General features: G+C 37.7%; 1 protein-coding gene across 1 annotated transcript in view; it reads left to right on the top strand.

Moving 5' to 3' along the window:
* Nucleotides 1–16,565, top strand: part of LOC141652310 (uncharacterized) — a 29,428-nt gene extending 12,863 nt beyond the window's left edge. The window contains exons 2-6 of the mRNA XM_074459819.1: nucleotides 8,501–8,566; nucleotides 15,176–15,474; nucleotides 15,666–15,763; nucleotides 15,847–15,931; nucleotides 16,224–16,565. Coding sequence (XP_074315920.1) covers nucleotides 8,501–8,566; nucleotides 15,176–15,474; nucleotides 15,666–15,763; nucleotides 15,847–15,931; nucleotides 16,224–16,565 — 890 coding nt within the window. The remainder of the gene's footprint in view (nucleotides 1–8,500; nucleotides 8,567–15,175; nucleotides 15,475–15,665; nucleotides 15,764–15,846; nucleotides 15,932–16,223) is intronic.
* The last annotated feature ends 335 nt before the right edge of the window (nucleotides 16,566–16,900 follow it).

Raw genomic sequence — 16,900 nt, 5'->3', positions numbered from 1 at the left:
GAGGAGGCCGAGTATATTATTCAACAACAAAGAGGCGAGATTGACGAGCCCTCCTCCTCCATTACCACACCACCCTACCCATTTGAGTATCACGAATTCAAACCCAAGGATGTCGAGGTAGGAAATGATTACATGACACTACTCATGAGGGTAATGCACAAGCAAGCTTACAATGATAGAGTGGATGCTTACAAGGCCCAATATCCGCCCCTCCTACATCTAGCTAGGCAAGGACTTCTTGATCCGTCTTGCCCTTTGCCTAGTTGGGCGGATAGGGAAGTATTCTTTCCTAGCATTTCTAGTGGTAGTAGACCGGGTGGAGAGGAGATGGTTGTTGAAGAGGGTGGTGTTCAAGAAGAAGAGGTTCAAGAAGAAGGTGTTCAAGAAGAAGCTCAAGAAGAGGAAAGTGAGGAAGAGCAAGGAAGTGAAAGTGAGAGTGGAGATGATTCCATATCTATGGAAGTTGATGATACCTCAAGAGAGGAGGAGATGATGATGGTGATACGATGGGTGAAGATTAGCAAACTTTGGAGGCTCCTACATCCTTACACCTCGATTATGGTTTGTCTACTTCCCTTGTTTTTATTCTATCTTGATCATTTGTTTGTGGATTCCTAGCAACATTGGAGGACTAACACCTTGGCTTCATTAAGGTGTTCTTTTTATTGTTCCCACTTGTAAAATCCAAAATGACAATTTGTAGTTTCATGCATTACATTCCATGTGCATGAACTACCCCGAAATTCAAGACATTAGAAATAATGTCTATTTTGGTTTGGGGAAGTCCATGCATATGAATTGGGAGCTAATTTAAATTATGCTCTCCGCCATAACAAAAACACATGCATCATGTAGTTTAGCCTAGTATAATTTGCATTTAGTTTCGAAATCATGCATATTCATTGCATAATTTCCTATCGTATTGGCCATTGAGGACAATGCCCATACTAGTGTGGGGATGGGAAATTCTAACTTGACTTTTATTCAAAATAAAAAAAAATCGAAAATTTCGAAAAATCCAAAAAAATTGAAAAAAATCAAAAACATGTTCATTCCTTTTTAGTGTAGTCTTGTATATATTATGTTTGTTCATCCTTGTTCACATTGATTGACTACGCCACATCCTAGATATGAGGATATTGAAGACCGCATGGTATGATCTTTCCAATCTCCTTTTTCCTCTTTATGTTAATGACTATGTGGCTTTATTTTGATTGATGCGGTAAAAACAATGTGAGTTTAGGATTTCATTTAGATTATTTGGCATACTAGTTGGTAGAAGCATATGCATTAGGATGTATATATATGTTAGTTGCGTCATGGCATTTAGTTTGCATGTTAGAAAAATTTTGTGAAACCGTCTACTTGGGAAGCTTGACAAGTGTATATAGGCCCTAGTAGATGCTTTTTATTCTTAAGACTTTGCTTGTTAGAATACTTGTAAAACACCCTAGGATGTGTCATGCTAGTATCCTTTGACCCATGGATTAAGGCCAAGTCAAGAGTACCTTGTGGTGTGATAACTCCTTGGCTACCGTTTATTCCAAGGTGACCCTTGAAACCATGCAACCATCATTCATCCATATTCTACCATACATTTTGTCATCAAAGGGAATGGGCACAAAAAGAAATTGTTCAAAAATTTGAGTTCAAGAAATGAAAAGAAAAGATGTGAAAAAAGTTTGCAAAATGCATCAAATGAAAAGAGGAGTAACAAAAATAAAAACTCCTATGCTTCAAATATAAGGCACCCTCACTACATATGAGGTGACTTTGAAAATGTTCAAAAGAAAATGCAAAAAGTTGAAAAATTGTCAAGTGTTGAAAATGCCAAAAATTAAAAGAAATGGTAAGAAATTGTTCTCGAATGTTATATGCCACAAGAAATTGGGGGGAAAAAACAACAACAGAAAGCAAACTCCCAAAATAAAACTCAAAAACTATCGATCCCTTTATCCATCGTATCCACTTTTGTGCATGGTAGAGAGGGAACGACCCTTCTTCTTGTCTAGGCAAGAAGGGGAATTCCGCGATCCTCCAGTGTTTCTAACACCATAGGGAGTCTATTCTTGACAAAAGCATTTAACGATTGAGGACAAAGGTACCCTAGCTTGACACAACTTGGAGGTGATTTATTGGTATCCTTCTAGGCTTAGTAGTTTGAAGAAATTGCATCTATGAAGGAGTGTGTACCCTTGAATTGCTTCCCTTTTAGATAATTTCCGCCACTTAGATGAGGAAATTGGCTATTCTTTTGTAGATGCATCCATTACTTGATTTTGTGTGCTTTAATGCTTGGATGTGTCGCCATTTTGGCAAGACCCACCTTGCCTTGCAAGAAGGCATCCTACCTCATGGTTGTCTTGTTGTGAGTTGAAGGGGCGGAGTGAGACCCGCTAATTGTCTCATGTCGGCTATATTAGTAGGATAGTTTAAATAAGGGTCCTAGTTTTTGTCACCTCTTTACTCGGGACGAGCAAAGGTTCGATTTGGGGATATTTGATGTGATCAATATTTGAGCATATTTAGTCCCCGAATTAGCCTCGTTCCTATGCTTTTTAGTGCATATTTGGGTCATTTACTATCTTTAGTTCTTTGTTTTGCATATTCTTTGAGGTTTTGTTTCCTTGGTAGGAGAGGAGTGCAAACCTTGCATTTTCATGGCAAAATAGAGCTAAATTGATCGAATCTAATGACCAAGCATCAAAGAGAAGACAAGACTAGAAGGCCTTTGTACATATTGTAGTAGATGGGCAATGATGAAAAAGATCCTTGCATCCCCGACAAAATCCCGGAGGATTATTGGAACAAGAGAAGAAGAAAAGAAAAAAAGGAAGGCTGGGACGATATCCGCTCGTCCAACCAGGCAGGACGCCCGTCCAAGACTGCAAGAATCCTAGCGTCTTTACCACAGGGACGCCCGTCCAGAAACCTCCCAGGACGCTCGTCCAGGCCAGCAGGCCGCTCGTCCAGCCACCTGAGAATCCGCTCGTCCCGACCCTTGGATGCCCGGATTGTGTTACAGACCCACACGTCCTCTTCTTCCCTCCATTGAAGATGCGCATATTTTCGGAAGACTAGCAAAAAGGAGACTCGCATCTTTTCTGAGAGGAGCGATTCCTCAAGGACTTAATCGTCATTTAAGCCCTTAGTAAACCCTAATTTGTGTACCTAATCCCCACTATAAATACCCCATTAGTCTAATTAGATTAATCATGTTCTTCTTATCAATATTTAGTGTAGTTTATATCATTCTAATCTCTTTAATCTTGTAATCAACTTCAAATCAAGTCTTAATACAAATCTCATTTCCTTAATTTCTCTTTTGTTTATCTTTTATTTTGGGTAATTGAAGATTATTTGGGTTATTATTGGGATATTGACAACCTTCCAATCATTCATCAAGTACTTCTATTATTCTTTGCTTTATTTTGGAATCATCATTAGGTATAATTCTCTTAATCCCTTTTTAATTATTGTTAATCATCTTCATTTATTCATCATGTTTTGCTTTGTTAATATGATTGACAACCTTGTTAACATGTTAAACTTGATAATGAGTGAGTAGTTTCCTTAACTAGGGTTAATGGGTAATTAGGGGAAATCAACATCGGGGATGATTCATGCTTAATTTAATATGTTTTCATAATTTATTTGCTTGCTTGTTGTGATCTCAACTTATGCACATGTTATGTTTGATGAAATGTAAGCCTATGAATCCTTGCATTTTTTACCCATCACCTACCTTTTCAATGAGACTTGTAAGATATAAACCAACTCGAGTCTCATTAGACCATGCATATAGTTGAGTAGGGAGGATTAAGTCGACTTGTAGGTGCTGTACAATCTAATCGATTCGGCTTCGGGACCCAAACCTTCCTAGGATTGTAAGATATAAACCAACTCGATCCATCACAACAATAATTGCTTGCTTATAATTTGAGAATATGTTTGTATGATCAATTCCCATGAATCCCCTATGACCCCATGACACCCTAGTGCTTTAATCAATTATTTACATCTCATTTTAGTCATCTTGCTTGTTTACTTTAATTGTTATTTAGTTTAGTGATCTTCTTATCTCAACCCAAATTGTGACACCCCTAGACACCGCTACTTGCAATCGAAAATCCTACATCAATACCCGTCCCTTGGGATACGACCTCTTGCCTCTTTACTAATAGTAAAGTTGTTTGTGAAGTTATAAATATTGTTTTGGTCTAGGTGCTCCTAACGACAAGTAACCGAAAATCTAAGCTCCAAGTGAGTCCGACCATTTAGTAATTAAGAAGTTATATTACTAAAATATATTGTTTATGAAACAATTAAAATAAGAATGAACGGTTAATTATAATTGTAATATGTTGTAGATTATATTAACATGGAGCATTTTTGTAACACCCCCATTTATTTAGGAGCCTTTAGCTAGACATTCCCAATAAATAAGACTGTTACCATCTCGGTTACCCGAGGTAGTGAATAACAAAGTCCAACTCACCAAAGTACTTTAAATTAAAACTTAATGATTACATGTTTATCACAACTTAACCAACTAAAACTTAATATAAAATACAATACATCTCGCAACGGAGATAAATAAAGTGATGTAATTGTTCTAGGTGATCTAGAATTCAACTATGGTCCAAGTCGAGCTCTCATCCCAATGCTCCCGAGTCAGCTAATCTTTAGTACCTGTCAAATCTGCTCCCCATAAAACGGTTCACCGCAGGTGTTCACGAATACACAGTCAACCGTGAGGTTGAGTAGGAATAAATACTAACAACAAAAACATACGATAACAATCCAATTTCCTTTTTACATTGCACAATCCCCTGACAACGTGCTCCTCCCTTTTACTTAGCACACTTAAGCCAAGTTCTACTCGTTACACTAATCATCCCGCCAATCCCTGGCCGGGGCAGCCTCAACCCGAAGGTGAGTAAACACACACTACATTACCAAAAGGTATTGTCTGCCTCAACATATAGTTGATTAATATCCACGGATGGCCTGCACCAAACTGGGCCTGCCTCGAGTAAACACGTTAAATATCGTCTGCCAGAATAAATCTGTTCAACCACTCCACATTACTATAAGTAATGTCTGCCAGAATAAATCTGTTAATACTACAACAATACTCCACAATATAACCAACATATACAACATAATTCTCCCTTCCAACAATTACGATACGATTGACTAACATATGCAATATAAATCTCCCTTCCAACAATTACGATTATATCAACCAACACAATTCACATACGATCAATTCACTTTAATACAAACCATCCAACAAACATTATCGAGTAAAAGTTGAGTAGGATTTATCCTTACCTGATAAGCAATTCCAATTAAACAGCTCAAGCAATCCAATAAATAAAGCAATCCGACCCGATTATAATTCTTCACAACTGTCACCTAATCAAAATTATAATATTTATAACTTAATTATTTATTGCTCAATTTCTTATTATAATTTAATTAATTATAATTTGTTTACATTAATTATTTTTCGTGTAAATTATTGTGTAAAACCCGCTAAATAATTAAACACGCATCCCCAAATAACCCGTATCTCATACCCACAATATAATAATATAAGTCAACATATAACTACCCAATACCCATGCAATCTCGTGAGGCTCACGTGAGAACAACGCACAAACACCAATCCAACCAACACGGCAAAAACCGAGTTCAAACCCCCTCCTTTAACCCACCTATCACGCCACCCCTAACCACCATAAGTACCACCCAAACCTGCCACACCCTAGCCTGCACCACGGCCAAACCTGACAACCACCTAACACCAATTAAGACTCCCCCTGCAACCCGCACTTACACGCCCTAGACCATCCCCGAAAACCCGACACACACAACTCAAACACACCCAACACGCCTACTATCACCACCACCATGATAGCCGTGGCCACCACCGTGGTCTCCCCTTCCCCACGGTGGAAACACCACCTACCACAGCTACCCAGAACACCCCACGACATGACACGACAACAACAATCCAGCCCCAATCCCCTGTTTTACGGTTTTCTGACCACCACCACCCAGACCATCCCACTGCCACCTATGGAACCGACTAACTCCCACAAAAACAACCAACCCAGGTTCGAGCCAAGCAAGTCTCGAAAAAGGGTATAAAACCGGTAAACAACACCCTTGCCCTAAACTCGTAATTCCGGCAACCACCGCACAAAACACCAGAAACAACCACCAAAGACCACCACAAAGTGGTCGACTATCACCCCTGGTGTCAACCCATCCTAGCACAGGTCCAAATAGACGAGTTTCGTGGGTCAAAATCCGTATAACCACATATTGTGTACCCTCTTCAACCACCCTCCAAAACCCGCCTGAAACCGCCCTCTCCCGTCAGTCAACAATGTTCAAATAAGGTCAACAGTGATCCTTGGTCATCCATGGTCACAACGGTACTTACGGCCTGATCTATGATGGTCTAGATAACAAGTTATAATATCGCAAAGTATATATATAAGACGGTCTTAGAGAATTACCTTGATAATAAAATTAATTCCTTTGCTTTTCTCTTCCTTAATTTTCTCTTCTTTCTTTTAGATCTCTTCCTTCTTCTTTTATGAATTATTTTCAGATTTATTATGGTATTTATAGTGTAAGATTAAAGAGTACGTGAGGTCAATTAGGAAACTTATTATAATTACCTTATTCTAATTCTTATAGGAATTACCATTATAAATTATATTATTATTATTATTATTATTATTATTATTATTATTATTATTATTATTATTATTATTATTATTATTATTATTATTATTATTATTATTATTATTATTATTATTATTATTATTATTATTATTATTATTATTATCATATATTACTAGTCTTATCATAACTAGAGTTTCCACCAATTATCTTATTATTGCCATAACATTATTATTATTATGATAATTATTGATATAATTATTATTTCCATCTTATTTATTATTAAATCCCGATACAAAATCCGATTACTTATTCATTAAGCCTATAAAACCCGTCCCCCCAATTATATCACACGGCCCAATACTGTACTATTAGCTAAGCCCAATTCCCGACTTGCTTACTTAATTTATTATTTATTTAACGTCTTACTTGTAATTATTATTAGAAACGCCTTTACTTAATTATTAAATTACATAAATTATTCTCATAAATTATTATCAAAATACGGGGTATTACAATTTTGTTTACTTGTAATTGTGAATTACTAGTCAATTGTTATATATAATTAAATTAATATATGTAATGATATTTAATTGTTAAATATGCATTAATATTATTAATAACATGTTACATGTCACATGTTGCACATTATATGACAAAATGACAAATTGATAAAAATAAAATGGACTCCATATTAACCTAGGAAAACCGGTTTTGTGGGATGGTTTAGGTAAAATGGTAAAATTGTTCTATTAGTGGTAAACATAATGATTACCCTCAAAAACCTAAACCACACCCTAGAAATTTTGAGAAGAACAATTGTAAGAACAATTTTGTGAAGAACAATTAACTTTCTAAAACTAATTTTAGAAAAAAGAGAGAAGAGTAAGTAGTTAGAATGTGTAAGAATGAATTTGAGGAAAATAAGAACAATTCTTATTAGGAAAAGGGAGGGGGGGGGGGGGGGGGGGTGGGAGGACCGGTGCATAGGAGAGGGTGAGAGAGAGCCAATGCATACCATTTTGCTTTTACAATTGTTCTTCTCAAAATTGCTAGGGTGTGGTTTAGGTTTTTGAGGGTAATCGTTATGTTTACCACTAATAAAACAATTTTACCATTTTACCTAAACCATCCCACAAAACCGGTTTTCCTAGGTTAATATGGAGTCCAATTTATTTTTGTCAATTTGTTATTTTGTCATATAATGTGTGACATGTGACATGTAACATGTTATTAATAATATTAATGCATATTTAACAATTAAATATCATTACATATATTAATTTAATTATATACAACAATTGACTAGTAATTCACAATTACAAGTAAATAAAATGGTCCATGTTAATATAATCTACAACATATCGCAATTATAATTAACCGTTCATTCTTATTTTAATTGTTTCATAAACAATATATTTTAGTAATATAACATCTTAATTACTAAAACGAATCTCATTTAATCGAATTAAAACAAGATTCATATTCTTACTCACATTCGTGAATTGTTCCATTTTAAGGAATTAATTAATCTGTATCAATATACAATTAATTAATTTTATCTATTAAGGAGATCTTCACTCAAGTGTGACCATTAGGGATCAACTGATCACCACCGTATCAACGACACTAATGTCAAACTCTAGTCAGCCAATCATTACCGATTAATGTTGACCAGTTAACTTATAAAAAAGAACCATCCCTTTACGTATTCTTATTATGAGTTTCAATAATGTTATAGCACTATTGTTGAGGACATATACTCCAACAAATAAGTGCTACTATTGTTGTGGTACAGGCCATTGGAAACGTAATTGCCCAAAGTATCCAGGAGATGTCAAAGCTGGACATGTGACTCCAGTAGGTAATAAATTCTCTAATCTATTGTGTTATTGAGTTACAGCATGCATAAGGTCAACATCTATTTTAATGAATAATTTAGATATATAATTAAAGAGTTTAATTAGAGGGTTATTGAATCCTTTCATAGGAGACAAAGGAGGTGGATAGAATTGATTGGAGATTATATATGGAGATAGTTTACCATGAGAGAAAGGCTAATGTAGTGGCAGATGCTTTGAGTAGGAAGTCGGTACATGCTTTGTGTTTAGCTATGTCGTGGGTGAAGTTGCAAGATAAATTAAGAGAAATGGGAATTTGTGTGATAAGAAAAGGGGATTCAGTTGGGGATTTGACGGTTGAATGATACGGTCGTTTCGTACCAAAAATAAACCTAAAAACAACTAACAGAAGCTAGTAGTAAGTAGGGCCGATCTCCACAGGAAGGCTAAATTGCTATCTATCTGTTTAATTTAGTCTGTCAGGATGTCACAGAAATGGGGGTTTTGATTGTATTGACTAAAACAATTAAGAGGTTAAGGAAGGAGAGGTAAAAATAGAAGGATTTAACAATAGAGAGAAGGGAATATGCTAGGAGTCGGTCTACCGTGGCAGCTATACTATCGGGTATACTGAGGCGATTAAACTATTGATAAGAAGAGCTATGGTCGTCACCTTTCGGTCCTTAAACCGCCCTAGAGCGTAAATAGCTTAGCTTTCGCCCTCACTACAATACCCTATTGTAATTAAGCAAGCCTTCCCTTCCAATCTTTCGATCCAGGTCGGGGTTAACTAAATTTATTGGTCTCCTGCATGCATTCATTCGACTAGATAACAATTAAATTGCCTAATACAATTCTTATCGCAAGGCTAATCTACTCAAGTTAATTAAAACATGCTACCACGGCTTCCCTTATCCTAACATACTAAGGGATTTAGCTACGCATAATTAAAGGGGAAACAAAAAATAAGGGAAGAACAGTAATAATAAGCATAAATTAAAGAAGAAAAGAAAGGGAAAGAATTAATACTGAATTATTGATCCGGAAATTAAGAACAAAGTAACAGTAGCAGTGTACAGTACCCGAGTAAGGGGAGAAGAGAAGAGAGTTTAAATGACGTCCTAAGCTTCCTATTTATAAGAAAATAGGATTAGCTAAACCTAATTGACGGAGAATAACTAAAAAGCCCAGCCCGTAGCAAAATCCACTCGATCGAGTGGAATAAAACCACTCGATCGAGCAAACCTAGCCAGAAACTGCTCGATCGACCGAGAAAACCACTCGATCGAGTAAAGGAATAAAAAGAACTGGTCGATCGACTAGATTAAGTGCTCGATCGACTGATTATTCATCCTAAAACCACTCGATCGACTAGAAAAGCACTCGATCGAGTGGATCTTGACTTCAGCAGCTCATAATTCACGTTAGTTTGACTTTGACTTGTCCTTTTAGCTCCCGAAACAGCTTCACGCATCCCAAGACAGCTATAATTCCCGCTCGAAATCTACTTTTCCTCCAAATGCATGCAAAACGGACGGCAAATGGCCTGGTTTCACTACTTTATGGTCCATTCCTGCAATCAAAACAAAATACACCAAAGTAGCATATTCGGGGCATTTCGTAGCATAAAACCACGATAAAAGCATAGAAATACGTGCATAAATAGGCTAAAAGGACTATATATAGTGCACGTATCAAATCTCCCCAAACCAAACCTTTACTCGTCCTCGAGTAAACTAAAATGCAACTAATGGAACGGAAAAAGATAACTCAGAGCTAGCTACAAATGCCCACTTAAGCCGATTTAATGCAGACAAACTAACACTTATAGCAAACAGTCAAATGCAAACGAGTTATAAGATGTTTATAATAAAGCTGAACCGTCGACCTTGCAAGACCTTAAACAATGGACTCGCGCGGGTCACTCTTCTCTCATGAAGCAAAGGGTGAACATATATATGTAAAAGAGAGAAAGAAGAATAGTCGCTCACCTAGACTACGACCCACATAAACATGCATGCAACTAATATGATAGACAATTCTAGCTACCATACACACATTCCAACCAAACAAGGTCCTGTCACAGCCGAGGGCTTACAAAAATATGGTAAAGTGAGGCAATGGGTAAGAAAAGGCAAAACATTTATGGGAATGTGGAGGTATAGGCGGCCAAGCTAGTACCTAGACAAAACCATATGAGACATATCCATTTCCAACTCAATTATGAACTAAATACAATGCCCTTCATTTGGCATAAAATCTCACCAAACCAAACTGAACTAACTCCTCAAAAGATATAGATAAATCATAGGAGCAGAAACCGTCAACCAGACAACATCTTTTTTTTTTCTTTCTCGGTTTCTTTCTTTTCTTCACCATTTTTTCTCTTTTTTTGTTTTTTCGATTTCCTTTTTCTTTTCTTTTCTTTCTTCACGTTTTTCAACTTTATTTTTCTTTTCATCTCATCCTCCTTTTTCTTTTCTACCAACTCCAAATAACGCAATACAAACCAAACTTGGCACAATAAAATATATACCGCAAAACATACACTAAACTAGCTTGACAAGGCAGGCTGAATTTGGAATGTAGCTAAGGGTCAACTGGCAAATTTGGCTAATGTGGAGTTTATGGGTAAAAACGAAAGAAAAGGGAAATTGTAAGCACCTCCCTGCATGTGACACCAACCACTAACCCGAATGTATGACGGCAAAAGCAATTGAATTTCATACATGTGCAAATTGATGAACATGTTATGCAAGGAGTAACTACTCATAATCCTACATGAAACTGGTCACAAATGACACCAGTTTATACGGCTCTAATTCCTTAGAATTTATAAGTAGGTTGCCAAAATTTCAGGTCAAGTCTATTCGTTCAGCTAAATTTAAACATTAACTCGTAGATATGCAATAAGACAAAGCTAAAAGATAAAAGTTCAATGTAAGGCTTAAGCAAAAAGACAGATAATAGTGCAAATTCATCATTGAAATCTACCGTTCCGACTCGACCTATATGCAAAAATAAACATGAAAATTTTTGAATTTTAACAATTTTTCAATTTTTATGGAATTTGTGAATTTTATGGAAATAACAATGCAATGCATACAGAAATTAAACGTGATAACAGAAATACAATAAAAACAACATGCAGACACAGATATGGATGCATAACCTCCCCAAACCAAACCGTACAATGCCCCCATTGTACCAAAACATGGAAAGGAAACGCAAACTAAAAGAGAAAAAGAGTAAAAGCGGAAAAACTCACAAAATGCGCGAATAAGGGGACCTCCCCAAACCGATCATGAACATGGGAGGTTGCTAAGACCCGGAAAACCGTCTCAGGAAGCTGATACAAGTCAAATACACTCGATATCCGTCCAACAGTGGTCGATCGAGTGAGTGGGCATCCAAGAACTGCTCGATCGAATGGTGCTGTGGTCGATCGAGTGGTTTTCTTTCTGCAGGCACTCGATCGAGTAGAAAACCGCTCGATCGAGAGGATTTATCAGAAAAAGTACTTGATCGAGTGGAAAAACCACTCGATCGAGTGATCCTCGGCGTGTACCGCAAAACACAATGAAAAAAAACCCGTAAACTAACTAGACAAGCAAACCGATAAAGTCTATGGTATAAAAACCATTTATTACAACCGAAAGTAAATAAAAAGCAAAATTAAAATCGCCGGGTTGCCTCCCGGTAGCGCTAGCTTCGATCAGTCCCAGCTCGACCTTCTTTTTCTTCGAGCCTCTATAATTAGTCGCAATCAAAACAGCTCAAAGCGTGCAGCATTAGATCGTACATCTGCGCATGTGCTACACAAAAGCATAAGTAGCACCAAAGTGGAATAAAGAGATAGGAAATAAAATTGTATAAACATTTAAGTCTAACAAATTTCCTATGAGAGCTCCTAAATTTATCCACAAAATAGAGGAGCGCGGGAGCAGTTGTCAATAAAATAGGGTATCGTCTCAGATTAACGAACTTGAAATGGTAAGGACGGTGAAAAATCTTTAAATTAATCGACCACATGAGAGGAGGTATAACTTTAAAAGAAATAGCGCGAGTCAAACGAGGCAATATACTATTAAAACGAACAATAATAAAATTATCGTTTACTACCTCAGGTTGGTTGCTCTCAACCACGGAATCACTGACAAAAGAATGTAATACCTCATCCGTGCTAGGAGCAAATACCGACTCAGCTGTCCTTTCGTCGCCCTCAGTGGAATTCAGCCCATAAACCTCAGCTTCAAGTGTGCCCGACTCGGTTTTGAATAAGGGAGACTCACCGTATCCATTATCATCATCAAAATCGTCATCTAAATCAAACCCATATGACGAATCAAAGCTCCCAATGGCCAAATCAGTCGATCGAGCAAAATAATCACTCGATCGACCAACTTCCTCCTGAATTCCACTCGATCGAGTGGAAATATCACTTGATCGAGCACTTTCTCCTGGCAGATCACTCGATCGACCAATATTAGTTACTCGATCGAGTGATTCCTCCCTGTACAAAGATGAAATCCTCGTGTGGGGTGGTGAAATGTGATAGAAACTCGTCGTCCGAGTCATAAAAGTCATCCTCAGCATTGGGCAACACGGTTTCTTCATGGGAAAAACCGCTCTCAAAGAAGGTATACCTCTTCGGTTGCCCATTATCCGACTCACATTTTGCTAACTGAGCTATTTGTGACTCCAGCTCAAGGATTCGAGCGTCCATATGTCTGTCACTCTCTTGCACTTGGGATACAAGCGTCCCCATTAAATATGTCAGCTCCGCGATCTCTTCTATCTGCTAACTGAGCAATTACAGACTCGAGCTTATCAACTCGCGAGACATATTCTTGCGCTTGGAATGCAAGTGTCTCCATCAAGGATTTCAGCTCCGCAAATTCTTCTTCTCGTATATCGGGAGGATCTTGTTACGGTGGCCATTGATAGGGTGGATGTGGCAGCACAACTACGGCTACATTGTGCTCAGCAGTACCACATCCCCAAGATTTCTTCCTTTCCCAACCAGCAGGTTTTTCAGCTTGGGCTTCAAACTGAGCAATTACTCGGGAGACAGATGTCATCTTGGCAAGAGGGATCGAAGGTACTCAAGCCTTCCCTTCGATAATCTCCCTCGCAGCTCTGTCTAATAAAAACCGTAGGCCTATCAAGACAGCACTAAAGAAAAAGATAAGAACAGCCTCAAGGTACTTAGTCTTCCCTTGAGGCGAAAGGACAAACAAAATAAAACAGATAAAAAGCGTCGCCTCCCCGGCAACGGCGCCAAAATTTGATACGGTCGTTTCGTACCAAAAATAAACCTAAAAACAACTAACAGAAGCTAGCAGCAAGTAGGGTCGATCTCCACAGGGAGGCTAAATTGCTATCTATCTGTTTAATTTGGTCTGTCAGGATGTCACAGAAATGGGGGTTTTGATTGTATTGACTAAAACTATTAAGAGGTTAAGGAAGGAGAGGTAAAAATAGAAGGATTTAACAATAGAGAGAAGGGAATATGCTAGGAGTCGGTCTACCGTGGAAGCTATACTATCGGGTATATTGAGGCGATTAAACTATTGATAAGAAGAGCTATGGTCGTCACCTTTCGGTCCTTAAACCGCCCTAGAGCGTAAATAGCTTAGCTTTCGCCCTCACTACAATACCCTATTGTAATTAAGCAAGCCTTCCCTTCCAATCTTTCGATCCAGGTCGGGGATAACTAAATTTATTGGTCTCCTGCATGCATACATTCGACCAGATAACAATTAAATTGCCTAATACAATTCTTATCGCAAGGCTAATCAACTCAAGTCAATTAAAACATGCTACCACGGCTTCCCTTATCCTAACATACTAAGGGATTTAGCTACGCATAATTAAAGGGGAAACAAAAAATAAGGGAAGAACAGTAATAATAAGCATAAATTAAAGAAGAAAAGAAAGGGAAAGAATTAATACTGAATTATTGATCCGGAAATTAAGAACAAAGTAACAGTAGCAGTGTACAGTACCCGAGTAAGGGGAGAAGAGAAGAGAGTTTAAATGACGTCCTAAGCTTCCTATTTATAAGAAAATAGGATTAGCTAAACCTAATTGACGGAGAATAACTAAAAAGCCCAGCCCGTAGCAAAATCCACTCGATCGAGTGGAATAAAACCACTCGATCGAGCAAACCTAGCCAGAAACTGCTCGATCGACCGAGAAAACCACTCGATCGAGTAAAGGAATAAAAAGAACTGGTCGATCGACTAGATTAAGTGCTCGATCGACTGATTATTCATCCTAAAACCACTCGATCGACTAGAAAAGCACTCGATCGAGTGGATCTTGACTTCAGCAGCTCATAATTCACGTTAGTTTGACTTTGACTTGTCCTTTTAGCTCCCGAAACAGCTTCACGCATCCCAAGACAGCTATAATTCCCGCTCCAAATCTACTTTTCCTCCAAATGCATGCAAAACGGACGGCAAATGGCCTGGTTTAACTACTTTATGGTCCATTCCTGCAATCAAGACAAAATACACCAAAGTAGCATATTCGGGGCATTTCGTAGCATAAAACCACGATAAAAGCATAGAAATACGTGCATAAATAGGCTAAAAGGACTATATAAAGTGCACGTATCATTGAACCAGAATTGTATGCTGAAATCCGAGAGAAGCAAAAAGGAGATCCGAAGTTGGAGAAGTGGCGTTCGGCCGTGGAGGAGGGCGTGCCGTCACGATTTGTTATAGGGGTAGATGATGGTTTGAGTTTCGGTGGGAGTTGGTGTGTACCTGATGATGAGGAATTGGAAAGAAAGATTTTGACTGAAGCACATTCTACGCCATATTCTATGCATCCTGGAGGAGATAAGCTGTATAAGGATTTGAAGAAAACGTTTTGGTGGCCTGGGATGAAAAAGGAGGTTGCTGAGTTTGTTTCTAGATGTTTGGTTTGCCAAGGGTGAAAGGTGAGCATAAGAGACCACAGGGGAAAGTGCAGTCTTTAGATGTGCCTGAATGGAAGTGGGAGAGTGTTTTTATGGATTTTATTGTTGGTTTGCCTCGTACTCAGAAAGGAAATAACATGATTTGGGTAGTAGTTGGTCGTTTGACTAAGACAACACACTTTATTCTAATGAAGGATACTTGGAGTAAGGCTGAGTTGGCTAAAGCTTATGTAAGAAGTATCGTGAAGTTACATGGAATTCCAAAGGATATTGTTTCTGACCGTGATTCAAGGTTTATTTCTATGTTCTAGCAAGAATTGCAGGAGTGTATGTGTACGACTTTGAAAATGAGTACTGCATTTCATCCAGCTACAGATGGGTAGATGGAGAAACTATTCAGATTTTAGAGGACATGTTGAGAGCTTGTGTTTTGGAGTTTGGGAGGATCATGGGAAGAGAGGTTGGATTTAATAGAATTTTCTTATAACAATAGTTATCATGCTAGTATTGGTATGGCACCATTTGAAGCTTTATATGGGAGAAAGTGTAGGAGTCCAGTTTGTTGAGATGATGTCAGTGAAGCCGTGACACTGGGTCCAGAGTTGATTCAGCAGATGGTTGAGCAAGTGCATGTAATTAGAGAAAAGATGAGAGCTGCACAAGATCGATAAAAGAGTTATGCAGACCGGAAAAGAAGGGAGATTGAGTTTGCTGTAGGAGACAAAGTATTGTTGAAAGTATCACCAATGAAGGGGGTGATGAGATTTGGTAAGAGAGGAAAGTTGAGTCAGAAGTACATTGGACCTTATGAGATTTTAGATAGAATTGGTGAAGCGGCATATCATCTTGCACTTCCACCAGCTTTGGCAAGAGTTCATAATGTTTTTCATGTCTCACAGTTAAGGAAGTATGTGAGTGATCCTACTCATGTGTTAGAAGTTGAGATAGTTGAAATGGATGAGAATTTGTCTTATGAGGAGGTGGCTAAGGAGATTTTAGACAGAAAGGTGCGGAAAACTAGAAATAGTGAGGTCGTTTTGGTGAAAGTTTTATGGTTTAATCATAATGTCGAGGAAGCTACATGGGGAGGTTGAAGATGAGATAGAAGAGAAGTATCCTCATTTGTTTGCATAAGGTATGTTAGTTACGAGGACATAACTCTTTTTTTTTTACGGGGGTAGGATATAACACAGCGTTAATTTATGATCATCTATGTTAGTAATTTTTCTAAGTGTGTGTTCGTACATAAATTGATTGGTTGGTTAAGTAGTAAGGAGCGGTGAACTTCGGGATGAAGTTCTTTTTAAGGAGGGAAGACTGTAATACTCCGTATTTTAATTAATAATTTATATTTATAATTATGTGGGTAGTCGTAAATAATAAAATGAATAAATATTAAGTGGAATAAATAAATAATAAGTTGTAGTCG

This window comes from Silene latifolia, chromosome 1, assembly GCF_048544455.1.
Source record: "Silene latifolia isolate original U9 population chromosome 1, ASM4854445v1, whole genome shotgun sequence".
NCBI lineage: Eukaryota > Viridiplantae > Streptophyta > Magnoliopsida > Caryophyllales > Caryophyllaceae > Silene > Silene latifolia.
The sequence above is the reverse complement of the archived record's forward strand: the minus strand, read 5'-3'. Positions and strand labels throughout refer to the sequence as shown.